The sequence below is a fragment of the Podarcis erhardii genome (genome assembly GCF_964252035.2).
Source record: "Podarcis erhardii genome assembly, chromosome: 11".
Classification (NCBI taxonomy): Eukaryota; Metazoa; Chordata; class Lepidosauria; order Squamata; family Lacertidae; genus Podarcis; species Podarcis erhardii.
In genome coordinates this window covers 47,549,849-47,577,808 of record NC_138501.1, presented here as the reverse complement: position 1 = coordinate 47,577,808, position 27,960 = coordinate 47,549,849, and the positions used below count along the sequence as shown (strand labels likewise).

The 27,960-nt window shown below is 46.0% G+C and overlaps 1 protein-coding gene across 2 annotated transcripts in view; it reads left to right on the top strand.

Annotated features, from left to right (window-relative positions):
- LIPG (lipase G, endothelial type) overlaps nt 1-27,289 on the top strand; it is a gene marked incomplete at its 3' end in the record, with an annotated part of 30,204 nt that extends 2,915 nt beyond the window's left edge. Inside the window, exons 2-10 of one of the 2 annotated variants that reach the window (XM_081881547.1) lie at nt 2,605-2,798; nt 4,154-4,333; nt 5,550-5,661; nt 7,262-7,486; nt 8,547-8,789; nt 19,722-19,842; nt 21,597-21,815; nt 22,865-22,969; nt 24,700-27,289. In XM_081881547.1, the coding sequence (XP_081737673.1) occupies nt 2,605-2,798; nt 4,154-4,333; nt 5,550-5,661; nt 7,262-7,486; nt 8,547-8,789; nt 19,722-19,842; nt 21,597-21,815; nt 22,865-22,969; nt 24,700-24,709 (1,409 nt within the window). Of the gene's footprint in view, nt 1-2,604; nt 2,799-4,153; nt 4,334-5,549; nt 5,662-7,261; nt 7,487-8,546; nt 8,790-19,721; nt 19,843-21,596; nt 21,816-22,864; nt 22,974-24,699 lie in introns of those variants that run through there. The other variant, XM_081881548.1, reaches the window with a different exon arrangement.
- Nucleotides 27,290-27,960: the final 671 nt, after the last annotated feature.

The window sequence follows — 27,960 nt, the reverse complement described above, 5'->3', positions numbered from 1 at the left end:
GCTTCTCAAAGTGGGTGGTACCACCCCCAGGGGGGTGTCAGAGGGATTAATTTAGGGGGTCGCTAAGAGGCAAGGGGTGCTGGAAGTGTAAATGGCTATTGGACTTTGAGAAGCTGGTATCGTCACTGGCGGAGGAATGGGGGTGTGGCGGGTCCAGCCGGCCCTGGGTGTCATCTCTGAGGGGGGTGACATTGCCGGCCTGGCCCCCTGGGCCGTTCGCTGCTCGCCACGGATGGCACCCCCTGGGACGCTTGCCATTGGCGGCTAGCCCCGCCCCCGCAGCTGCTAGCCTTGCCCCCGGGTCCACAGTGTGCCACTCCAGGTGCCCGAGCAGTTATCTCTGCCTCTGGGTATCATTGGATCAAGTTCATCAATTTTTCTGAATTAATTCAACTAAACAGGACTTTGGATAAATGTGCAATTGATTGTTACTGTTTAGGAATTCATCGTGTTATTATCTTCCTTAGCCGGTTGTGCAAATGGCTACTCTGAATCATGAGTTTTATAGTTTAGGGTAGGAGGGATTGGAATGAGTTTATGAAACCAAGGGAAGGAGGTGGCCTGAGTAAGTTCAGGAACCACTGAGCTAGAATCTTGGTGAAAATTTGGATGAGAACAGGATGGCTTGCCATGGTTCTGCAGGAGACTATAAGATCGTGCACACGTTATGCTGCTGCTGAGTCAATGTTCATATCATAGAATCGCAGAATTGGAATGGGCTGCAAAGGGCCATTTAATCCAACACCTTGCAGTGCAAGAACCACACCTAAGATTTGGACTTTGCTTCCATTCTGTCCTCTACTTGTGTTTAGCATCCTGTATGGACCTAGCCTCTGTGTATACCAACTCTGTGCACAGTTTCAGGCCCTGGCACTGAAATTTGTGGGTGCCCAACCCCTTCATGGGGAATTTTGCAGGTCCTCGGGCACCCAGTTGGCACTGGGTGATTTGGCACAGTTCTCAGTTGCACCCAAAGAGCCCACCTGCATGCAGCTTAGGACTGTGGCTGCATTAGGATGAATGCGCAGAGAGAGCATGTGAGGCTCATGGACATGATCCCCTGTCCCGCTCTATGCTTGTCGGCTGCACGTGGTGGAAATGTGTGCACAGTCCTTAAGTGTGCACATTCCTCAACTCTCTACATCTGCCCCCTAGGCAGGCAGGGGCCCACAGCAGTCCATGTATGGGTAGGTTTCAGGGTCAAGATATGATCTGACTGTTGGGAGTGGTGGGGAGGAGATAAATTATGTTTTGATGTGTGAGCTTGCACTGCAAGGAGCAGGGAGGGGGGAGCTGTGCCTTCCCAGACGTTGTTGCTTGACTCCAGCTCCCATCAGCCCCAGCCAACATGGCCGATGGTCAGAGATGATGGGAGTTGTAGTCCAGCTGCCTCTGGAGAGCACAGCATTGGCTACCCCTGTTAGAATTCCTGCTCCATGATTGCAGTCATGGGATTGTTGTCTATCACATGACGGTGTATGTTTTGACTCCACAGAGTGGGAAGTGACAGTGACAGGATGTTTGTGTTACTGTGTTCCGTGCAGTGCAACTATTGTCCTTTGTTCTTTCTCTTTGCTGTCTGATGCTAGAGAGGGAGCCATGATGCTGTGCTCCATGTGTGTTTATATGTAAATAAAGTAGATTAGCCAAAATGCTGAGTTGCTGAGGTCTGTCACGCGAAGACTCTGAGGATCCCTAAGTGTGCCAATGTCTGTTGGCATCGGTCACTGTGATGTTCGGGCTGAAGAAAGCTTTTGAAGCTCCCAAAAGATCGACCAGGAGGGAGAGAACATCCCAGTCGGGCATGTGTATCTACCAGGGTCCTACTCAAGTGTAGGACAAGCTCCTGACAACCCCTGCTATACCTGGTTGTGGAGAACATGATCATGTAAGCTTGTAGACTTTAGCTCAAAGTTGTGGGCCTGTGCAGATGAAATGTGGGCATATGGAACCCCAACTGCACATATGAGACAAGGGTAAGGTAGAGGTAAAGGGACCCCTGACCATTAGGTCCAGTTGTGACCGACTCTGGGGTTGCAGCACTCTTCTCGCTTTATTGGCCGAGGGAGCCAGTGTACAGCTTCCGGGTCATGTGGCCAGCATGACTAAGCCACTTCTGGTGAACCAGAGCAGCGCATGGAAATGCCGTTTACCTTCCCACTGGAGCGGTACCTATTTATCTACTTTACTTTGACGTGCTTTCGAACTGCTAGGTTGGCAGGAGCAGGGACCGAGCAACAGGAGCTCGGTCGTGGGGATTCGAACCGCCAACCTTCTGATCAGCAAGCCCTAGGCTCTGTGGTTTAGCTCTGGTTAGCCAGGTGATGCTAACCAGTAATAGGGTAGCCATATTTCAAACAGTGAAAATCCGGACAGAAAAGCTGTTAAGCTCTTTCGGCGAAATCACAAAAAAGCCGTTTTTGAGCTATTTTCATGGAAAATCGGCCATAACGGCACTGCCGACATGGGCTGCCATATGCCCGGATTTTACTGGACAGTTGTACCGATTTCCACCCAGACACTGCTGCCGACTGCAGTATTCTGGATCTGTCCGTGAAATTCCGAATGTATGGAAACCCTAACCAGTACATGCTTATGTTTCAGATGCTGGCGTTTCTCAGCTGCTAAAGCCAGCAGAACCCCCGAAAGTTCTCAAGCTGCCGGTGAAATTCAATGTCCGCACTTCTAGGGACCTAGAAGACAAAGGCTGCTACCTCACTACGGGCCAAGACCAGCATTTGGAAGACTGCAAGTTTAATGTCTCTGCTAAAAGCTTCTTCGTTATTCATGGATGGGCGGTAAGTAGAATAGAACTCTTTGCTGCTTCGTGTTGCTCTTAGCATATCCTCCTATGGCGGAGGGAGCCCTCCCTCTGCGCTTCAGAGGCTTCGCGTTGCTATCACTGAAGCCAAGGAGCCTGCATTCGCTCCATAGGACGCACACACATTTCCCCTTAATTTTTGGAGGGGATAAAATGCGTCCTATAGAGCAAAAAATACGGTCCATTTCTATGATTCTTTGAAACCCTTTGGTGAACTTATGTAGGAAAGGCAGGTGTCTGTAAGGGACTCAACACTTCCTAGTTAATTCCTGCTGGCTTTGATATTTGACCTGGGAACTTCCTGATTCACAGCTTGGTGGTGTTGTTTTTAAAGCCACTAGCTTAAGTTTAACAGAATAAGGTGTGAGAGATGAGGTGACTGGTGTTAGGTGACTCCTAGCGTGAAATTCTAAACCATAATCCCCTCTCAGGCACTTGGTTTGTCAGTTCTAACCTTCAGCCAAAACCCTCAAAGGCGCCCAACGCAGCACATTAAAAACACTATAAAAACCCTGCTAGAAACACGTAGGCACTGATTCCTCTCAGTCCTCAGAAAGCCAAGATGCTTCTCTTTAAAAATAAAATAAAATTGCAAAGTAAATACATCAATATCAAATTATACATAAAGAATAATATAAAAAAGAAAGAAGAAAAAGCAATGCAAAGAGAAGCAGACAGTAAAAGAATAAAGAAAAGTATAATATTTCAATACAATAAGCACTATTTTACAAAATAATAGTAATAACAGATTTCCATCACTCTCACAACACTTCCTTTCACATTTCATATTTTATCTATATTTCAGTATTATTTTCATCTTAATATATAGATATGTATATATGTATGTTTCCCCTTTTCCATTCACGAGGTCATTCTAGACACAGCCAAATTTTTACATTAGAACCTTGTATTTCTAAATAATCATTCAAGCACTTCCGTTCCTTCTTGACTGTATTCATTGGCTTTAGTCTTCTTATATCTGTCAATTTGGCCAGTTCCAAATATTCCCATAATTTACATAACCATTCCTCTTTGGTCGGTACCTGGTTACCCTTCCAGTACTTAGCCACCAAGATTCTCACCACTGATGTCACGTACAGAAATAATTTAGTATTTTCTCTAGGAACATCACTATTCAATATTCCCGAAAGATATGTTTCTGGTCTTTTGCTATGTGAAGTTCTTAGTAACTTTTTATTTCTTCATGGATCATGTCCCAGAAATTTCTGATCTCGGGACATGTCCACCACATAGGGTAGAAGGTTGCCGAGATACTTCTCTTGCTGGTCCTCCTTTGGCCAGAAATGAACTAAACATGGATTCTTCTTCCAGATGACTGGCATGTTTGAGAGTTGGCTGGGGAGCGTCGTGTCGGCCTTGCAGGAGCGAGAGAAGGACGCCAATGTGGTGGTGGTCGATTGGCTCCCTCTTGCCCACCAGCTGTACACAGATGCTGTGAACTACACCCGAGTGGTTGGGAAGGAAGTGGCCAAGCTGCTTAACTGGTTGCAGGTAACTTGCAAGCCGGAAACCTCCCATTTCCTGAGCAGCAAAAACTGCATGGGAAAGCGACCATTGCTCCAGAAATGTCAGCCTGGATGCTGCAGGACCTGGCAGGGGTGCCATCTTTGGCACCACACAGCAGGCTCCGTGCCAAGCTGTTGATTGGTGGGATGGGGCAGGTGGTGTTGCTGATGCTGGTGCTTCTCATCCCATGTAAACTGAAACTGCAGGTACCAGAGCCATCGCCCAGAAACCCAGGGTGCATGATCTTCCAATGCTATACAACAGGGATGGTCCTGAAGGTGGTGTTGGGCTCCCATCAGCTCCACCGTGGTCAAAATGCAGTTTATACAACATACATACAGATGTACTAGACTCAGAATAAGGCAGATTCCACATATCCATAACTGCTTATTTTAATCCATAGTTGCTGATTGGTATGGCTCTTTCTGGACTAAAACACTTCAGACTGCAGGGAAAAGATGGCAGCTTTGAGTGGGCAGCCACCAGGAAGATGAGCAGAATCTGCCTTGCCCATGACACCAGTACATTGGGTTCTAACCTTACCCCAGGCATTTTACAGACACATCGGGGAGTGCTCAGACCCTGTGGTTCCCCTGCAGCTGCCATATAAAATGTCCCCAAGGGGCTGTCCCTAAACATTGACTCTGAATGCATAGTTTTGCTCTTACGTCTTTACCTACCATTGCTTGGGAGAACTTGGCCCTTCTTTGCTTCCCATAATAACAGTTCCTCCTTCTGTTTCTTGGGGGTGGAAAAACCTGCATGAAGCAACTTGTACCACCTAAAGCTGAGGGTGTAGAAAACAAGGATTATTGGCCAAAGGCATCGAATGTTCCTTGCGTCAACAGCTGAAGGCACAGTGTGTTTCGTAAAGCCAAACCTTTCCTGTTCCTGTGTGCACCGTTTGCATACTCCTTTACCATGACGATTAGCCATGAAGGCTGCGCTCTGCCCTCCAGAGTTGGGAAACACCAAGGCTTCTGAATACCAATTGCCAGAACTGGAGAGTTGCTCTTGTATTCGAATCCTGCTGGTGGGTTTCCCAGAGGTGTCTGGTCGGACACTGCAAGAACAGGATGCCGGCCTAGATGGGCCATCAGCCTGAACCATCAAGCTCTTCTGATGCCCTTACTAAATTCTGTTCAAAAGTGTTCTTCTTCCACGAGCGACTGGCTTGATCCTGTTCATGTTGCTCTTGCAGGAGAAAGAACGCTTCCAGCTCCAAAACGTCCACCTGATTGGCTACAGCCTGGGGGCCCACGTTGCTGGCTATGCTGGGAACTATGCTATGGGGACAATTGGCAGAATTACAGGTAAGCCAACCAACTTCCCCCTCGCCTCCTATGAATTTGTGTGCGTTGTTGCCTTGCGATTTTCCGAAACTGCTGAAAGCCCCATCCTCTGCTTGAGGCAGGCTTGTGGCATGTGACACACCAGGTGAATCCTGAATCTGCATGCACAGCCTCAAGGTAAGTCTCGGCTGGAACAGTTTTGCATTTGGCTGGAAGCTACTCCCAGGCAGGCTGGGGTGGTTTGAACTTCCCCTCTCTGCTTGCCTGATGGTGTGGCTCAGACCATGCTAAGCGTGTGGCTCGGTTTGTTAGACCGTGGTTCTGATGTCGCCAATATCGCAGGTTCGATCCCTGCATATTCCTGCTCTGTGTAAGGAACTGGTTGTAAATGAGGATATTGTGGGAATGTTCAGGGAGGCAGGAGAGGATATATTGTTTATTAATATCCTTCCTAACTTGTGCTAGCAAGTTCCTTCACTTAGCAGAGTTTCACATTCCCCCTTTAAACATACAGCGGATAACTGGTTGCAGGCTTGTGTACGCCTCTCACTATAAGGTTCCTGGTAAGATCCCTTATATCCCTCTTAAAAGAATATACACACCACAACCTTGTGTAAAGTATATAAAAGTAGTTTACTCACATTCAGTTCACAGTTGGATCCCTGAAGGCAGACTTAGTTACAAAGTATATAGATGTGGATCTATCCCATATGGGGACAATCCCAGTGTCCTATGTTGGCTAGAAGCTGTCTCTAGCTAAAAAGCTGTTCCAACAACGGAGGAAGTCAAAGAGAGAGAATGTGCAGGGTGCCTTCTCCTTTTTGTTACCTGGACAGGTAAGGTCACACCCACCTCTAGTCACATACAAAGGAAGTATGTCCCAGCCAGGAGGAAACAGGAAGTTTTCGACTGGCTGGACCAAACATTCCCCTGCATGTCCACTCTAGGAAAACAAGGAATGTTGTACTTGACTGCTACTTATGCATCACATCCCACAGATAAGGACTGAGGGTTGCCCCAAAGGCAGAAGGAGCAATTATGGAAAGATAACAGAAATGTCATCTTAGCCCAGTGGCTTATTGCACATCCACATCCACTGCTGCTTGCAGCAAACCCAGAGCAGTAGTAAAGACCCTGTGATCCTTGGGGTGTTGTAGAACAACAGTTCCCATCATCCCTAACCATTGGCTGTGCTGCACGGGACTGATGGGAGTTGGAGTCCAATAGCCTCTGGGGGTACTCAAGGTAATCATTCGTGACTCAAGGCCTGGGAGGAGAACGGGGTGATAGAATGGATGGTACCGTTTTCAGAATGCAGGTGTGCATGGCCAAAAAATTGCCAGTTCACAAATGTTAGAAATAGTGATTTTTAAAATGAAGTTGAAATTAGGGGAGGGGCGATTGTTTAGCCTTAGCACCTGAACTGCATTCAGAAGCACACACCCCCGGTTAGTTCCTGGAAAATGACTGGAGATGGTAGGAATTGTCCACAACTCTGAAGAGCTGCTGCCACTCAGAATAGGCAGTGCTGGTCTGCGTGGGGAAATAGTCTGGCTTTAGTATACTGTAAGGTAGCTTCCAAGGAAATACCTGCGTCCATCTCAACCGTATTCCTCTGCAGGCTTGGATCCAGCTGGCCCAATGTTCGAAGGAGTTGACCCCAACCGACGCCTCTCTCCCGACGATGCAGACTTTGTGGACGTCTTGCACACGTACACGAGGGAAACGCTGGGGGTCAGCATTGGAATCAAGATGCCCGTGGGTCACATCGACATCTACCCGAATGGAGGAGACGTCCAGCCAGGCTGCGGCTTGAGTGATGTCTTGGGGTCCCTTGCTTACGGAAGTAAGGCTTTTTGCTTGTATTTGGGTGGTGGTGGTGGGCAGGCGGGGGGGGGGGGTCACACAGATTGCTAACTCTGCCACATCAGAGTAACTTGCCCTTGGTAAGACGCTGTCCTCAGCCTAAGAAGATGCAAACCCTCTAGTTGCAAAATACTTCCTGGCTTACATATATATTAAATAGATGCATAGGTGTGTAGGAGGAGGGGATTATTCATTGCAAAACCTGATATGCTAGTATGCAGATCTGGGAATGCTATTGCGGTGTAATGACTAAACACCGAGGGATGAGTCAATATGCGCCTGGTTTGCTTTCTCCCCTGCTATGAATTCACTATGTGAATTCTTGAGAAAGTCTCTCTCAGCCTCAGCTCCTCTGTTATAAAATTAAGGATGAGGAAGAAAAAATATTTCATTCATGAATCTCTTCCCATTAGACAACTTGAAGCAATTCACAATGTAATAACTCAGGCATCCTCAACCTTCGGCCCTCCAGATGTTTTGGACTACAATTCTCATCATCCCTGATCACTAGTCCTGTTAGCTAGGGATCATGGGAGTTGTAGGCCAAAAACATCTGGAGGGCTGAGGTTGAGGAAGCCTGGTTTATAGACACATCAAGCTATGCTGACATCCTTCTACTTATCTCCTCATGAAACCATAAACGGACTCCTGCCTTTCCTGGCCAATGGGATAAAGGCACTTGTGTGATCTGGCAAGCATTTGCCAAATTCTTTGAATCCTATTAAAATGTTAATGAAAAAATAAAGCCATTTCGGTTCGTGAAACGACTGAAGATTATTAGATGGCCTATATTTAGGCTCTGCATTGCATTTTCGGATGCCTCCTACAACGTACGCTTCCAGTTGCACAGCAGAATTTCTGGCCAGAGGCCTGCCTGGTCCGTGGCCAAGTCTGGCTTGCGCTAAACTACAAAGGACCTAGAGATCTGTAAATCTTGCTGCACGTGTGCCTGCCTTTCCGCCACGGAGGTGGAGAATGCTAAACGGCTGGCTTGTTGCCTTACGACTGTTTTCCCCCCTCCTCCCTGTCTGTCCATCTAGATATCGGGGAAGCTGTGAGGTGCGAACACGAACGGTCCGTGCACCTCTTTGTGGACTCCCTTGTGAACAAGGATAAGCAGAGCTTTGCCTTCCAGTGCACGGACTCCAGCCGCTTCCGCAAGGGCATTTGTCTGAGCTGTCGCAAGAACCGCTGCAACGGCATTGGCTACAACGCCAAGAAAATGAGGAACAAGAGGAACACCAAGATGTACTTGAAGACGCGGGCCGACATGCCTTTCAAAGGTAGGCCCTTTTCTTCCTTCGGCGTTCCCGTCAGTCACGGAGAACCTCCGTTTTTATTTGCAGAGGAAGGCAAGCCAGATTTCTGAAGCACTGGAGGGTCTCCTTGCAGATCCCAGCTAAAAGGTTGCATTGCTGCAAGGGGCAGGCTTCCCATGCTGAACCATTGACTTGGGAATGCGGGGCGGGGAGGGCAGTCTGCCCCAGGGGTCATCACTGAGTGGGGGGGGGACCTTTGAAATTAATCCGTTCCGCGAGTCTCTTCGTCTTGCGGTTTTTTCGTCTTGCGAAGCACGGCTATTAGCGGCTTAGCGGCTATTAACAGCTTAACGGCTTAGCGGCTTTAAGAAAAAGGAAACAAACTCGCAAGAACTCACAAGACGTTTCGTCTTGCGAAGCAAGCCCATAGGGAAATTTGTCTTGCGGAACGATTAAAAAAAACGGAAAACTCTTTCGTCTTGCGAGGCATTCGTCTTGCGAGGTACCACTGTAGTTCATAAGTCTCTGTGGCTTTGCACAAGGTTTTGTATATTTCACTCAGAAGATTGATAAAGAATGTATCATTATTTTGGTAATTATTGTGTGTATATTAGTTGCATGAGTTGTACCACCCCCATCCCATAGGTGGCTCACTCTGCCCCCTGGGATGTTCGCCCTGCCCCCATGGCCCCGCCCCCAGGTGCCGGAACAGCTAGCTCTGCCTCTGATCTTTCCTCTGTGGGCCGTGTCTGGCAGGTGGACAGAGCTCCCTACCCATCAACCATCTGAAATCACAGCGGCACCAAGTGACCCGTTTTTAATTTAGAGAAGAAGCGAGCAAGAAGTGACATGATAGGAGTTTATAAAATTATGCATGGCAGAGAGAAAAAGGATGGAGCAGGGGTTTCCCCCCTCCCTCTTTCATAATACTAAAAGTTGTGGACTTCCAGTGAAGCTGAATGTTGGAAGGTTCATTGCAGACACCAGGAGGTCCTTCTTCACACAGTTAAACTATGGAACTCATGTCTGCAGGAGGCAGTGATGGCCAAACCTGGATGGCTTTTAGCCACAGTTGGAGGCAGTAATATGAACCCTGCTTCAGATTCCTCAGTTTTGGCAAGTGGGGCTGGTGTCCAATCAGGGCAGGGCCTTCTCTGTCGTGGCACCAGCCCTATGCATTGCCTCACCAAGCCAGGTCTGTTGGGCCCCATCGCTTTGCTGTTTCAGGGTGTGGGTGAAGACCTTGCTTTTAAAAACGGCACCTGGTTAATGGTGCATTTATTTGCCGGCTCATTTCTGTGTTGTTCTTGTGCTGCTGGAATTTGTCAAATGGATAGCGTTTGCTTATTCATTTGAATGTATCTGTCGGGTTTTTAGGGCATTAATGTGATTTCATTCTGTTTTTCATTGTTCCTTGGCTGCCTTATAGTGTCTTTGGAGAAATAGGTAGGATAGAATTTCTTTTTTCTTTTTGGTCTTTCTTTAAAGAAAGAAAATCTGGGCAACAGCCAGCCAACTTTTTGGTTCTTGGTGGGGAAAAAAAGCCATCATGACATTCATCTAAAAGCTTAAAGAGACATTACATGGGTGATGATCTGCCAGGGGTTTCTTGATAAAAAGCAGCTGTGGAGAGCTGTAATTAGGAGCAGGGGATGGGTGTGGAAAAAGGGATTCTTAACCATTTGTGGGAACGGCAGTTTTGAGCTGAATGGATGGGAAACGGGCAACAAATACTTTTTCAATTGCACCAGCTCTTTGACTGTTCCTAGAAAACAGCTTCCCTAACTTTTCCAAGAAACCTCTGCCTAAATGCCTTCTACTGTCCCCTGCTGCTAAACCCAGTAGCCTCTCCATCGCAAAGTCTGGGCTTTAGCTTAGGTGATGAGGTAAAGGTAAAGGGACCCCTGACCATTAGGTCCAGTCGCGGACGACTCTGGGGTTGCGGCGCTCATCTCACTTTATTGGCCGAGGGAGCCGGCGTACAGCTTCCGGGTCATGTGGCCAGCATGACTAAGCTGCTTCTGGCGAACCAGAGCAGCGCACGGAAACGCCGTTTACCTTCCTGCTGGAGCGGGATAAATAGTTACCTATTTATCTACTTGCATTTTGATGTGCTTTCGAACTGCTAGGTTGGCAGGAGCAGGGACCGAGCAACGGGAGCTCACCCCGTCGCGGGGATTCGAACCACCGACCTTCTGATCGGCAAGCCCTAGGGTCTGTGGTTTAACCCACAGCGCCACCCGCGTCCCTAGCCTAGGTGATGAGTGCCCTGCCCATTGATTTTAGAGAAGTATTTGTATTCAGCACCTGCTTCAACTGCCCTGGGTTCCTATTGATAGAAATTTAATAAATGGCCACAAAGTTTTTGTTTAGATAAGCCTACCCAGATACATAAATCTGGAATGCATTTTAGTATGCAATTTTATTTTATAATGCACATTTTCTTAACTGCTGGTCTTGTTCATACTCTTGACGTTTTTATAGCCGACTTGCTTTTTAACTTTGGCCCTTTATTGACAATTTGATGCATATTTTAGATTTTACATACCACGTGCCCCAATGTGGTATACAAATTCTGTTCATTCAATGCGGCCTTGCTCCCTGGTAGCCTCACTAAGTCTTAGTCATTATAAGTGCCTCATTGCTGTTAGCTTTTATTCCGAAAAGGAAACTTAAGAAGCCAGAGTACAAAACTATATCAGTTTCATAAGACGACTCTGATGGTCGCCAGATTTTGTGTACAGATCTGTAGGAGCAGACTATCCCCGGATTCAAACTAGTTCGTTAAGAAAATTCCCAAACTCTGTTCCACGGGTGACTCTGGGACATCTCTCTGCAGGAGCTTATCTTAAAGTTTTAAATGTCTATACGCTTATCACATTTATAAATTTATTGTTGTACATTGTTTTAAATGTTTGTTTTCCTTCTGGGATTGTACCCCCAAGTGTGTTTTATAAGCTGGTTTCCGACCATAATAAATTGTCTGTCTGTCTGTCTGTCTGTCCGTCCGTCCGTCCGTCTGTCTGTCTATCTATCTATCTATCTATCTATCTATCTATCTATCTATCTATCTATCTATCAGTTTAAGGATGTGTTTCCATTCGTTTCCCCCTCACAAACACCTCAGGATATGCTTGGGACATCTCCCCCAATTGGTTGCCTCCCAGATGTGTTGGACTACAATATCCATCATTCCCCACCCAGCAATGGTCAGGTTGAGGTGGGGTGTCTCCCTTTGGACACCAGAAGGCTGTATCTGAAATGCGTTGATGGTTCTCTCATCAATGGTGCGCCAGACAGCATCAGGGGCTCCCATGACTATGAGTTCCCAGACTTTTAAAAACAAAACAAACAAACCACTTTAAAAGAAATTTGGGGTCCCGGCAAGCTACTTAAAAAAACCCTTCATTCAGATATCAAAGCACATGCATACGTCATATTTTAAGTAACAGTGATATAGTTTTGATTTATTGTTGTGGTTTGAATTTCCAGTTCACTCCATCACGCTTTATATTGATATGCTGCTTGGAATTGAGTTTTAATGAAGAGCAGGTTATGAATTAGTTAAATAAAGTTTGGGGGTTGTTTGTTTGTTAGTTAGTTTTTTGAGCAAAGTTCAGTGAAGCCAGATGTAAAAATAAATAAATTGTTGGCTTTTGTTTTGGGGTCCAGCTCGGCATTTATCCTGCTTTTGGATTTAAGGGGAGGCAAGTGAAGGAAAAAATCCCATTTTGCACCAGTGCCCTATTACAAAAATGGTGCACTCTAGACCAGGGCTTTGTTAGCCTGTTGGATATTCCACCCTTGGTCAAAATGTCATTGATCTCCATTATCTGAAGAAGTGTGCATGCACACGAAAGCTCATACCTAGAACTAACTTAGTTGGTCTTTAAGGTGCTACTGGAAGGATTTTTTTGTTTTGACTATGGCAGACCAACACGGCTACCTATCTGTAAATTGATCTCCATTGTTAGGGAAAAAATAAATAAAGTGCAGAACCAAATGCAGGTATCCTCATCTGTTCTACATCCTTCCCATGGGTCACCTAACTGGAGCTCATAGACCTGCCACCATATGAGAACTTCTGAGTGGAGCTTGTGGACCACCTCTGACTTAGAGGCTGGTAGATGTTATTGGATTATCATTCTCATAATTCCTAGTCGCTGGCCATGCTGACTGGAGCTGATGGATGTTGGCATCCAACAAAATCTGGAAGGCACAACATTGGCTACCCGTATTCTAGCTTCAAAGAGCCAGCTACCCATATGTGTGTGTGTGTGTGTGTGTATGGAGAAAATTACATTATTCAAGCAGCCGAAATGAGAGCAAGGGCTGTAGCTCAGTGACAGTGCACCTGTTGTGCGTGTAGAGGGTCCCACATTGATCCCTCAACATCATTTCTGGGTTGCAGAGATGGGAAGAAGGTTACATCAGACCAAGAGTCTGTAGCTAAGGAATCTATTTCTAGCTGTGGCCAGACAGGTGGCTCCAGGTATTGTTGATATTGCAGTGTCCCGTGCACAGCGGAATGATGAGAAGTACGTGTACATACTCTAAGTTGCTTTATTTACATTTCAAAGCTGGTAGGTTACAGAAAAACATCTTGCCTCTGCCGGAGCAGAGAAAGCATCCTCTCTCCTCTAAAGCACGGAGAGAACCGACACACACTGAACTGCAAAGAACAGTGAAAAACAGGAAACCAGTGTACATCACATCCAGTCTCCCTTTCCCATGGGAAAACTCCAACAGCAATTGACTGTGGAATGTAAACATTGTCTTGTGACAAGCATTTCGCTGCACAGTGAAGAGAGCAGAAACCAACAGCCTCCCCCTTTCTGTGAACATCACTGGGCAGCGTGTTCGTACAATATCAGTACAAACCCAACTTCTGCACATAGGTACAGTGTTGATCCCTTGATACAATCCTGGACAATACATCAGCAGGAATTTCATTACCTGGCATATAGGACACCGTTACGAGTCCCTTCTGAATACGTTCCCTAGCATGTTGCAACTTCAATTGCAAGTGCTTCATGCTTTGCTTACAACCTTCAGAATTCAGCAAAACCAAACATGCTTTGTTGTCCTGGTAAACCTGGATTGGACATTTGACAGGAATTTTCATGTCTCTGCACAATTGTAACAACCATTCACAATCTTTAAGTGAATAAGACAGTGCATTCAGTTCAGCTTCACAAGTACTTAAGCTAACTGTTGTTTGCTTCTTGCATGACCAATCAAATAGACATGTAGCAAACTCCAGACGTACTTTTCCTGTCTGTAGTGTCACTTCCAAAACTTGCATCTGCAAATATTTCAAGACCACCAGACTTCTGATTGTTAAATCTCAGTCTGTAATGCATAGTGCCTTTCAAATACCGCGCTATGCGTTTCAGAGCTTTCCAATCCTTAACAGTAGGATTGTTGACTTGTCTGCTTAGCAAATTACAGCTAACACCAATGTCTGGTCTTGGCAATGAAGTTTAGCTTGCCTAGCACACTTCTGTACAGTGTAGTGTCAGAAAATGCTTCTTCAGTGTCATCTACCTGATAACCTGTTATCGTCGGTGTGTCTACAGGGTTAGCATCCATCAGGTTTAGTTTGCTTAACACATCAGCAATTTTCCGTGACTGGTGTACTAGAATGTTATCATCTTGATCTCTCTCTATTTCCAGAGATAGGTAGTTGTTTACCTCACCAAGATCTTTCATGTCAAAGTGCTCTTTCAGTTGAGCTAGGGCATTATTGTACATTGTGACATCCTTCCAAAAGAATAAAAGATCATCAACATAAAACAAACAATACAGTTTCTTTTGCCCCTCCTCTTTGACAAATACACATGGATCAGCTTTCCCTTGCTTAAAACCTAGAGAAAACAATACTTCAGTGAGTTTTGTGTGCCAACACCTTGCACTTTGTTTGAGACCATAAAGGGACTTCTTCAGAGCACAAACAAATCCCTGTTTTACCTGTACGCCATCAGGTGGAAGCATATAAAGTGATTCACCTAGAGATCCGTACAGAAAAGCTGTATTCACATCATGGTGACTAATGTGTAGATTCTCCTCTGCAGCTAGCTTGAGCATAAGCCTAATGCTCTCATACCTCACTGTGGGTGAGTAGGTCTCGTGATAGTCTTCACCTGGTACCTGTGCAAAACCTCTGGCTACCAATCTGGCTTTGTGTCTGACTATCTTGCCATTTTGATCAGTCTTCGCTTTGAAGACCCATTTGCTTCCAAGCAGTTTCATTCCTGGAACTACTGGAACAAGGTCCCATGTTTTGTTCCTTTCCAAGGAATCAAGCTCAGCCTTCATGGCATTTAACCATGGCTCAGCTTCCTTTCAATCCAAATCCTGGATTTCTTGGAAACTTGAAGGTTCAAATACCTTCTTGGAGCTTTTAACAGCTGTTATTGCTATCTTAGCAAACTCATCAGCAAATCTCTTTGGAGGTCTGCCTTTTGTAGCTCTTTGTGACCTGCGAATTAGCCGTAGGTCTTCAACACTCTCCTCTTCCTTCTTAGGAGAAAAATGACCTATTGTGAACAATGGTTCCTCCAATTCTTGATCAGAGCTTTCAGAGGGTCGCATAGAGGCTTTCGCACTCTTGAAATCCTCTGAATCACCCAATTCAGCTTCAGACTCAGAATCAGAACCTTCATCAGTGGGTGTGGGTTGTTGCGGTTGCTTTTGACTATCCTCAGTCTCATCATTGTCATCAGGATAACATTGGAAAATTCCCACATTCTCCCCCCACTTGGCATTGTACTCAACACTTCTTGTGAGCTTAATTGTCTTAGAGTCAGTCATCATTATTCTGTAAGACCCTTTCTGATAACCTAGAAAGATACCATGCAATCCACGCTTGTCTAACTTGGAGCTTTGTGGAGAGTGAACCCACATGTCAGAACCAAAAATTTTCATGTGTTTGATGTATGGCTTCTTGCCAAACATCTTCTCATAGGGGGTACAACCAATCGCTGAAGATAACCTGCGATTATAACTGTAAGTGAAACATGAGAGAGCTTCGGCCCAATAACTCTCTGGAAGATTGGCATCATGCAGCAAGGTTTTTAACCCTTGAAGCAAAGTCTGGTTTGCTCGCTCCGCAAGACCATTCATCCATGGCGAGCGAGGACTAGACAAATCGTGTTGAATTCCATTCTCAGTCAGAAAAGCTTCAAACTGCTGAGAAGTGAATTCTCCCCCGCGATCACTGAAAAGAATCTTTATCTTCTTACCATGCACATTTTCCAACCAAGCACAGAATTCCTTGAACCTAGGAAAAGTCTCTGATTTCTGCTTGAGATTGTACACATAAATATACCTGGAAAATGCATCAATGAGAACCATGAAGTACCTATTTCCACCCAAAGAGGGCGCTAGTGGTCCAACCAAATCAGCATGAACAATTTGGTATGGTTCTGTAGCTTGCCTACTAGACACCTTACCTTTCGCAGCCGTTTTCACCTTGTTTGCTGCGCATGCCTTGCACTTCATGTGGTACCTGCAGGGTTTAATAGTCATACCTTCAACCAAGGCAGGCATCTTAGATACTGCCTCAAAATGCAAATGACCAAATTTTCAATGAAAATCGTGAATACATTCTGCATGCAAACTTTTGTTAGAACCTGCAATGCAACAAGTGTCATCCTGCACATCATCATCATAATACAAAACATACAAACGATCAACATATTCAGCATACAATACATAATCATTTTTCTTTGTGATGATGCACCTTTTGTTCTTAAAGGAAACGTCAATATTCCGCTCATTCAGCTGTCCAACGCTGAGCAGATTATGTTTGGCATCCGGCACATAAAGTACATTCTGTATCGATAAGTCCAAACTGTGAAGAACAACAGTTCCGTAGCCTTTACTGGGGATTATGTGGTCATCCGCCTGGTGAATCGCACCTTCCTGCGGTGTAAAAGACACGAACAGTCGCTTATCGTTGCACATGTGGTGCGTTGTAGCCGAATCAACAACGAAGAAAGATCTAGACGTCTTCTGGACCTCTGCAACTTTTGGAGTGAAGCGTGAGACCATTGCCTTGTGCTGCGTTGTCCTGGACATTGGACCTTTGCCTTTGCTCTGGCCTCTTCCACGCGATGAGCTTCCACTGCGCTGCTCTGTCTTGGCCCTAGGATATTTGCATTCCCTCTTCATATGGCCTAGACGTCCACACGAGTAGCATTTCACTGCCTTCAAAGCTTTGGCGCCATCTGGTGGTTCCACTGCACTATGGGATGACGTCTGTGAAGTCTCCCCCTTGCCCATGCAGCTAGCACCCCGGCGATCTGCTTCATTCTGAATCATGGCAGTATCACAGGCTACTGTGAGTTGAGCAATTGGCTGATCAGTGGTAACAGATTCCCCACTTGCCTCAGCCAGCCTTCTGCAGCTAGCCATCATGACTCTGGCATTAGCCTTCTGCGTCATCTCTGCTGCTTTATATCAAGCTGCTTCACTGCTGCTTCAAAACCTCATTCCAAAGGCAAGTTCAAAAGTGCTTTGTCTCTGCTGCCTTAAATTATGCTGCGTCACTATTTTCTGCAGCTGCTTTAAAGCACTTTTAAAAGTTACTTTCGATTTCCCCAGCATAGGAACTTGATCCTTTGAGCCCTTGCCTATGCCCGGCAAACGGCTTTAAAAGTTCAAAGTCCAGCCATAAAGCCATTAATTAGAAGCTGGCAGGCTGCCCGGAGCAGTAGCACATACCTCATCAATCATCTTGACGCACAGAGATATTGTCCGATCCGTCCCTCTGCCGCTGTTCCGATATCTGGAGCCCATTCCCAAGATGACTGCGTTTTTCTGGGCCCGGAACCAAATATTGTTGATATTGCAATGTCCCGTGCACAGCGGAATGATGAGAAGTACATGTACATACTCTAAGTTGCTTTATTTACATTTCAAAGCTGGTAGGTTACAGAAAAACATCTTGCCTCTGCCGGAGCAGAGAAAGCATCCTCTCTCCTCTAAAGCACGGAGAGAACCGACACACACTGAACTGCAAAGAACAGTGAAAAACAGGAAACCAGTGTACGTCACATCCAGTCTCCCTTTCCCGTGGGAAAACTCCAACAGCAATTGACTGTGGAATGTAAACATTGTCTTGTGACAAGCAGTTCGCTGCACAGTGAAGAGAGCAGAAACCAAATGAGAGCAAGGGCTGTAGCTCAGTGACAGTGCACCTGTTGTGCGTGTAGAGGGTCCCACATTGATCCCTCAACATCATTTCTGGGTTGCAGAGATGGGAAGAAGGTTACATCAGACCAAGAGTCTGTAGCTAAGGAATCTATTTCTAGCTGTGGCCAGACAGGTGGCTCCAGGAAGCCAACAACTGGGGTATGAAGGCACCAGATGCTGCGGACAGAGCTAATTTGCTTCCAGACCCCATATGACCATCATGGCTAATAGCCACTGATGGACATTCCTCTATGAAGCCACTGGTTGATCCTTATGAGAAGAGGAGCTGGAGTAGATGGTTCTAGTATGGTTCTTCTTGAGGATGGGTTCTGCTGGTTTATCAAAGACTGTTCTAAGGAACCCTAGAGTACATTAGTGTCAGGGATTCAGGGATGGAGGAGGGAACCCTGCGTCCTGGGACTGTAGACCCATTCTGGTTAGCGTCCATCTACTGTGGGGCTTCAGGGCTCTTCGTGAGTGCTGAAGAGTGTTCTAGCTCCCCTGTTGGAGGCTGTATATCTCTGAACATCAGTTGCTGCGAATGGGAAGTGTGGAGAGCGCTGGTGCATTCAGCTCCCACTTGCAGGCTTCCCGTAGGCATGGCCATCTGTCATGGATGCTTTAGTTGGGATTCCTGCATTGCCGGGGGTTGGACTAGATGACCCTCATGGTCCCTTCCAACTCTACAATTCTATGATTCTATGAACCCAATGGCCACTGCCACTTCTTGCGTCGGTGGTGCAGGTGACACGTGACACAGTTTGCACTGAAGCCCAGGTTGCTGAGAAAATGTGTCCCTTCTTTAAAGGGGAAATAAAGCCCTATACGGCCTAGGCCCCTCGTACCTACGGGACCGCCTCTCCTGGTATGTCCCACAGAGGAACTTACAGTCTGCAAATAAAAACATCTTGAAGATACCAGGCCACAGAGAGGTTAGGCTGGCCTCAACTAGAGCCAGGGCCTTTTCGGCCGTGGCTCCAATCTGGTGGAACGCTCTGTCACAAGAGACTAGGGCCCTGCAGGACTTGACATCTTTCCGCAGGGCCTGCAAGACAGAGCTGTTCCACCAGGCCTTTGGTCAGGGCGCAGCCTGACCCCCCTCCTCTGGCAATCTGCACAGAATTTTGCTTAATGGTTGCCATCAATTTGATTTTAATTCATTTTTATAATGAAATGTTTTTAGAATCGTTGGATTATTTTGATTGTTGTTAGCCGCCCTGAGCCCAGCTTCGGCTGGGGAGGGCGGGATATAAATAAAATTTATTATTATTATTATTATTATTTATTTTAAGTGAAATCTGAATGTCCCAGCATGGGGAGCTCTGGCTGTGCTCCCAGCAAAGAGCTGTGGTAGCTCTGGGAGCACTGATGAGAAGAGCTCTGCATCACAAGCAGCAGACGAAAAACCCTCCCCTCGAGGAAGCATCCCAGCTTGCCCCTTTGCAAAGGGTGCACCCTTCAAGTAATTTGCAGGTGTAAATGGCCAGTCCTTGCAGGAGACCAGAGAAAGCTGTCCTTCCTGGGGGGGGGGGGGGGTGATGGAAACACAGCTGCGTTTCTGGTTCCTCATCTATGTCTTATCTGCTCCTGATCAGGGTTAATGTGCACAGAGTCCCAGCAACGTCACTTGGCAAAGACCGGGCAGATCCCGTGCCAATTGGCACTTGCCTTGCAAACTGCGTCTGTTTAATGGGAACAAAGGATTTGTAGCCCTAATCTTGGCTCTGCGTTTAAGTGTCTTCACTTGTGTCTCTGCAGTTTTCCACTACCAGATGAAAATGCACGTCTTCAGCTACAAAAACATGGGAGAAACCGAGCCTACTTTCTCTGTTACGCTACACGGCACCAGTGGGGACTCCCAGCCCTTGCCTCTGGAAGTGTAAGTGGAGAATTACAAGCATCAATCTTGCACACTCTTTCAAGTCTCTCTCTCTCTCTCTTTGTGCAATTCCTGAACCTGTGACTGAGTAGGCTGGTTGCTCCAGATTTGAGCGGGGGCGGGGGGGCTACTTCTCCCTCTGTGCATAAGTAGCATCTGAGGACCTCTTCAAAGGGGGAAGTCCCTGCAAGAAGAAAGTCCCTGCAAGAAGAAAGCTAATAGCACAGGGAGTTGGCTGGGCTAGTTTTCTTCTTGCAGTTAATTTTTTTAAAAAAATGAAAGAGAAAAAACCAGGCAGTGGTTTATTACACACACCTGCAGCCTAGTTCATTTCATTCTGTCACCACCGCGCTGCCCTGTCTCATTTTTCTGTGTTTATAGGCCAAATTTCAGGGAATCGCATTTGTGTGCAGGTAGATTAAAGCTGAAAAAATGGACTACCAGATCAGTGGCTTTCAAACATTTCATCCTGAGGGAACTTTCTTCATGTCATGCTCTTTTGATGAACCGGTGCGTGCATGTAATTGAATTAATGTGCATCGCAGACAGTTCTTCGGTATACTGGCGGTCACACACTCTGTTTACGCTGGATATTGCCGCTAAGCACTAACTGAGTGCACACCTCACACTCTTTTATCTGAATGCTAGTGGGGGAACAAGGCAGGCCTGCAACAAAATGTTGCAGTGTGAAGTGCTCCCTTTCAGGGTGCCAGGCAGCCATGCCCTTGCCCCAGATATTCCATTCCATTGCCCCCCTGCTTTTCACAGCCTAGGACCCTTGTACCTACAGGACCGCCTCTGCCGGTATGCCCCCGGAGGACCTTAAGATCCATAAATAGCAACACCCTAGAGGTCCCGGGCCCTAAGGAAGTTAGATTAGCCTCAACCAGAGCCAGGGTCTTCTCAGCACTGGCTCCGGCCTGGTGGAACGCTCTGTCTCATGAGACCAGGGTCCTGCGGGATCTGATTTCTTTCCACAGGGCCTGTAAGACAGAGTTGTTCCACCTGGCCTTTGGTTTAGAATCAGTTTGACTCCCTCCCCCTCTTTCTTTCTTTTTTTCCTTTCTCCTCCTGTGATGAGGCCGCATTTTAATGTTTTAATGTATTTTAATCTTGTTTTAAAAAATGTATTTCAATCAACTTGTTTTTATTATTGGTTGTTAGCCGCCCTGAGCCCAGTCTTGGCTGGGGAGGGCGGGGTATAAATAAAATTTATTATTATTATTTTCTGTCCTTTCCCCTTCCGATGGTGAGTCAACATTTCATGGCCACTGGGCACACTTAGTCTTCATTGGTATGTTTTGCTTCCCACCCCCTCTTCCCTCTCGTAGGATTTGCCACTGACATATTTGATGGGAAGTGGTGAATAGGTTGCCTTTCATCCAAGCTCCATGAAAGACAAGCTATAATAAGTAAATACAACCCTTAATAAGTTTGATTCCCTGGAGACCACTTAGAAAATTGCTGGACAGGATGAACCACGAGACAGGTTTTTGAGAACCATAAGAATATAAAAAGAGCCTGCAGGATCAGGCCAATATCCCGTGTAGTCCAGCATCCTGCTCTCACAGTGGTTGAACAGTTGCCTCTGGGAAAACCAGCAAGCAGGATTCAAGCACGGTAGCACTCTCACCTCCCTGTTAGCACAACGGAGAAAGAAACCACAATCACTAGCTTAGCGTTAAGTCAACTAGGAGAGCAATATGAGTTTCTCCCTGCCTCTGCACTTCCTTAACAAAACGTCTTATTCTCAGGTTTGAGCAGATTGGCCTGAACTACACAAACACCTTCCTTGTCTATACTGAAGAAGATGTTGGCGATGTCTTGAAGATCAAGCTCACCTGGCAAGGATCCACTCAGTCCTGGTACAGCTTGTGGAGAGAGCTGAAAATGTACTGGACTCGGCCTGAGAATTCATCTAAGGAGCTCCAGATCAGGCGGATCCGTGTGAAATCTGGAGAAACTCAGCAGAAGTAAGCCCAGGGCACTAAGCAATTGAATGATTGCAAGCTCTGATTCAGACAAGGCAATAGGATATGTTTTGGGGCTTGATAGAAACTCCAAAATCATCATCCTGCGACGTCTCTTTAAGTGTGTGTATTAACTTTTGAGTCACATCAGCTCATGTCACAGTAAACCGTGGTTAACGGATTACCATACATGCAACAGTATGGGCTGTTTTGCTCCTTTCCATTAACACACACGAGAAAGCAACTGCAATCCCTAGCTTAGTGTCATGTCAGCTGAGGGATGGGGTTTGTTTCATGCAAACCATGGTCTGTTAGCCGCGACCAGACCTCTGCTACAGATTGTGTTTTGCAGGGAGAAAAACAAACACAATTCCTTATTTGGACAAAAAGCTAAGTCTGGGGTCCTTGTTTCCCTTGTGATAGTGGGAGGAGCAAAAAACAACAACACAGATTGAAGCATCCATGGTCAACTGTTAGCGATGGTTTATCGTAATGAGGCCATCATGGTAAACCAAACAAGGAGACTGCAGGCCTTTGATCTCCAATAGCCTGTGGGTTAAACCACAGAGCCTCGGGCTTGCCGATCAGAAGGTCGGCGGTTCGAATCCCTGCGACGGGGTGAGCTCCCGTTGCTCAGTCCCTGCTCCTGACAACCTAGCAGTTTGAAAGCACGTCAAAGTGCAAGTAGATAAATAGGTACTGCTCCAGCGGGAAGGTAAACAGCGTTTCCGTGCACTGCTCTGGTTCGCCAGAAGCGGCTTAGTCATGCTGGCCACATGACCCGGAAGCTGTACGCCAGCCGGCTCCCTCAGCCAATAAAGCAAGATGAGCGCCGCAACCCCAGAGTCAGCCACGACTGGACCTGATGGTCAGGGGTCCCTTTACCTTTACCCTTATACAGCCAAAGGTCTGTATGCATATCCACTCTCTGCAAATATAGGAGCTGTCTTTGTAAATCAAACCAAGCTACAGTGTTCTGTTCCCCAAATGGTCAGCTAGATACTTTTAGTCTTGGGACTGTAGGAGTTACATATTTTCCTTTTTTGTTTCAGGCTCACGTTTTGCGCAGAAGACCCCCAGAAGACCAACATATCTCCTGGCGAAGAACTCTGGTTCATAAAATGTCGAGATGGGTGGCTAAAGAGGAACCAAACAAGGTAAGCCTTGACAGGTCCCCAAAGATGAATGTGCTGTTGGGTAATGGCTATGGGTCAGTGGCAGAGCAAGTGCTCTGAGTGCAGAAGATCCCAGATTCAGTCCCCAGCATCTTTGGGTAATGCTGGGAGAGACCTAGCTTGAAACCCTGCGCCCCAGGAAATACTGAACCAGATGACCCACTGATCTTACTTGGTGTAAGACAGTTTCCTATGCTCTTCTCTGCAGTACAGGAAGAATGCCATTTGTAGGCATTTAGCTTGTGCACATTCAGCTTTACACATGTGGCAAACAACTTTTTAAAGATTAAAAAGGGGGTGGGATTCTGCGGGAAATGACTTTGGCAGTCCCACCTGCCACTGAACCCATTGGGTTTTGACTATACAGTGGACGCTCGGGTTGCGAACATGATCCGTGCGGAATGCACGTTCACAACCCGCAGCATCCGCAACCTGCAATGGTGCTTCTGTGCACACATGGGTTGCGATTCGGCACACCTGCGCATGTTTAGAGCACGATTTAGTGCTTCTGCGTATGCGCGACTGCCAAAACCCGGAAGTAACCCGTTCCAGTATTTCTGGGTTTCGGTGGTCCGCAACCCGAAAAAAACGCAACCTGAAGCATCTTTAACCCGAGGTATGACTGTACACAATTTTTGCTTCAGGCTCAGTCCCTAGAACATAAGTGGTTCAAACATTGCAGGTCTACCGTATTGCAAAGTGTAACCTGCTGGTTTCATCGCAAGGCTCTCTGTTGACCTGGAGTTCAAGTAAACATGAAAGCCTTGGAAGTTCCTACCATGTTTTGCTACGATAACCAAGTGGGGCTGCCTTTACTTATGCCCCTACTGCTTTTGAACTGAATGCATAGTCTCTGCTACAGGTTTTCCTCAGGCTCTTCTCCGTGAAACTTTACTTTCAGGTCGTCCAGATGTTGTTGGACTACAACTCCCATCTTCCTTAGCCATTACCCATTCTGGCTAGGACTGATGGAGTTGGAAGCGCATCAACGTTCAGAGGGTCCTACAATGGCTACCTCTGCTTCTGCTGGAAATGCCATGCACTGAGCTGAGGAACATCTGCATGCGTGCTCTGAGTATCAGTTCCTCCCCACAATGCATGAAGATACTGGATGATATAGCTCATTTTTGACAGTATAAAAGTAGTTGTACTCTAGAGCATCTTGACTGCTGTGGGCAATATTCAGCTAAATTATTTGGCAAGCAGAATGTCTTTCGCTCATCTCCTTTCCTCGCACCATCGGCAAATCTGCTCCAGAGGGTTGAGGTATTTTGCACAACAGATATAGGAGGTGCACAGGGGTCAAGGAGGGTGGGGGACTTCCTTTGCACAGTCAGAAGTTATTTTGGTGTGTGGGCACAGAGGGGATATCATGCAGCAAGTGATGCAACTCTGAATTTCACTTGTCAAGTGAGTTTTAATGTCTGCTTTAGAACATCTCTTAACTGTCCCGTGGGATTTGAGTCAAGTCTTGCCAACGGAATGCTTTTATTGTAAGGCAAGTTTAACTTTTGTGTGGCTTATGGAAAGCTCCGTTTTGTGGTTTGCAAGTCTGCTGCCAATTAGGTCAAACCACACATTCCATAAGTTTCCACGAATGTCAAATTTGGCCCCGTGAAGACTTCTCGCCATTTTGCAATGTTGTCAGACTATATGAAATTTCATTCAAGCCATTTAAATCTTCTCCTCCCTGCTCCCCTCTCCACCTTTAGATCAGTATGAAGCATGCACTGAAATGTCCTTCTTGGATGACGTTCTTCATTCATCCAGGACCTAACCAGCCAACTCAACTGGAGAAGACAACTGCAGAAGACAAGCTCTGGGTGAACAGATGTTGCTGCAAACTCTTTTTTTATTTTCTTTCTTGCTAGCACTTGCAACAGTTTGCTGTTTCAGGATGGATGTCCTCATTTCCAAGAACTGTGATGACATGGACATTATTTCTAGCAAAATCGGAGCACCACATATTTATGGCTTCAGTGGCTACCCTTAATAACTCCCTCCAACTCCCAAGAGCCTGTTACTAAACTTATCCTTCTTTGGGAGAGTCCTTAGGCACCTAAACCTCTTTATCCTGATAAGTTTTCATGTGCAAGCTCTGCCTTTGCACCACACTTTTATAAAGGCTGGTCTTTGCATTTGGACCAAACATGTGGCAAAGAGTCTTGGAGACTGTATTATTTCAGACTGCAGGAATTGGGGCGCACATTTTGTCTCCTTTCCTCAAATCAAAATCTGCTTGTTTGTTCAAAACTATAAGGGCTGCAAGACCTGTTTCTAGCACATCTGTACTGAGAGGCAGGCTAGTTTTCAACATGCAGGAGGATTTATATGTGGGGCAGATATTCAGACATATCTTCCCACTTACACACACATGCAGTGTGAAATGGTATATGGCAGTAATTGTTGTGCCATGTGTCTTTCCTGAATATTCAGATCGCCCCTGCCTAGCGCGTAAGGAAGTTGAAACATTAATGTGACGGACACTGTGTGTTGATTCTCAGCCGTAGTTTTTACTATTGTGTGGTGTTTTGTTGAAAGGGAAGCACACAAGCTGATCTTAAAAATTTCATGCATTGTTGAGGGACTTAAATTTCTCCAGGTGATTTTCTACACTACCATATGGGAAAACATTGTGTATACAGGAAGCAAATACTCATCACTGTGATAGTGGCTTCCATTTCCACCTCCAGCTTACACAATTAGGGGAGTTTGAAAGTATGAGCCAGCTTTTTGAGTACCTGAACCACCGAGTGAATAGTGCTTAGGTATCTACATTTACCAAGGAAAGAGAGGGGGATGGGATTACAACTACCTCCGTTCCATTTGAGTACAAAAATTCCCCAGATAACTTCTCTTTAATCACTTCACCCTGCACTCACACACTAAAAAAGATGTCCCTGAAAAGCTATATATATGTATTTCAAAACAAACTAGCATTCTAAACAAGCTTTGGTTTTGTGATGCAACAAATGCATTACAGCAGAATGTTGTTGTGTACCCCTGTAAGGATTCCAGCCATCCCTGGCTTCAGGTTACTCCATTCCATAACCCCTCTTTGGTTTTCCATTCTGCCCTCAAGAGATGCTCAGCATTCTGTTGTCACTGGGCATGCTCCATCCTTACTGGGTCTTGAAGCCCTGTGCCTCAATAATCTCCCTGCCTGTTGTTAATCTCACTGCTTTGGCCCATGTATGGATCAGTCCTTGGAGAATGAGTTCCCTGTTACAAAAGAATAGGCAATTCTTCAACTTGCAGCCAGTTTCATGCTTTTTTAGGTCATGTCCTTTTAAACTCAGCCGTCCCCAAGCTGCAGACTGTTAACAGAACTGCAAGGATGCTGGGAGAGATTGATTCAGTAATAACCACAGAGGCTATGGCAAAGTACCCACCCAAAGCATGCACCCAACAAACAAGGTGACTCACTACATCTCTGTGACTTAGCACAATGGTAACCACCTCCCAGTCAGCTACACACAAGCTGGCTGATCAATTAGGTATGATTGCAAGATTCAATCATGCACATTTTCAAACACACACATGTAGGGGTGCCATATTTCAAAAAGTAAAAACCAGGACACCTCAAAAGTTGTTGAGCTTTTTTGTCGATAGACTTGCCTAAGATCCACAACAAAATGCCGCCTTTCGGAAATTCCTCCCAGATGTTAATTCCGCCTTTGAAATCCCGATAAGATCTGGGAAATTCTGGACATAGGGCAGCCCTACACACACACACACACACACACACACACACAGACACACACACACGTATTTGAAAATGAGCGAAGTGTACCTCCAGTTGCAAAAAAAAGTGCCTTGGCCATAAAAAAGTTTGTGAAATGTTATGTACAAATATGCTACTACAGAATTACCAAGTTGGAAGCACACTGTTGTGCACTGGAAAGCTAATGTTGGTTGGTATGAGAGCCGTCTGGATGAGGGGAACAGCTGCTGTTTTTTAAAAAATGCTTTTCTCTGAGCACTTTTCAGTTGTTCTCTAGTCCTGCCCCAACCAAAGTCAAGATTTTTTCTTGGTCCCATAGAACTGAAGCCTTTGGCCACTTAGCTGTGATACGGGTGCCACATATTTATTCAGTGGCGCTGAAGCCTTGTGCAGTTTACTGTGTATATAATGGGTTTTGTAAAACTTCTACCCCTCCCTATTTATTGTTTTTCCAGATGTGTGTTTTTGTACATATGTATAAAGAGTCTAACTTTTTTTGAATCTAACAAGTTTTTTATAAGCTTGAAGTGAAAAAAATAAACTTACGTGATTTCTTCTTTTTTGTAAAAAAAGAAAAAGTGTTGTATTCCTGCTTGCTTTTATATGGGGGTTGTTTTGTGTTCCATTACCTGAAAACATTTTGTGCAAGGCAAGCCCAAAACTTTGTCAGCTAACTAAACCACACTTGAATCAGGTGCGTCTGTAATGCTAAGCCAAACTATGGCTTGGTGTGAATTGTGTAGGTTTGTGGAGAGGAGATTGCAGTTGCCAGCTAAGCCTTGGCTTGAGTCTGAATCCAGGTTTGAGGTGTGTCTCGCTCAGGGCAAACCATGAGCTGCAACCCTGGTTTATTATCGGTTTACATCTCGAGGACCTAAACCAGAGGCTATGCACTAAGCCAAACCTGCAATGTTACAACAATGTAATAATAAAATTAGTCATACCTCGTTTTGAGGCCAGGATCCATTCCAGAGACCCAGCCGCTAGCCAAAAAGGACGCGGGGCAAAGCGCCGCATGTGCGCAGAGTAGTTTGGGCTTCTGCGCATGCGCAAGTGGCAAACCCGGAAGTAACCTGTTCTGGTACTTCCAGGTTTGCCACAGACATTTGCTGGAATGGACGCTAGACAAGGAGGATGTTCGCGGAGATATTACTGTACTAAAATTGGTTAATCAATTTACAATCAAAAAGATAAGGTGGTTCCTAACACAGGTGTCAGAGACCAGAGTAAGGAGGTGCACCATTGGCTG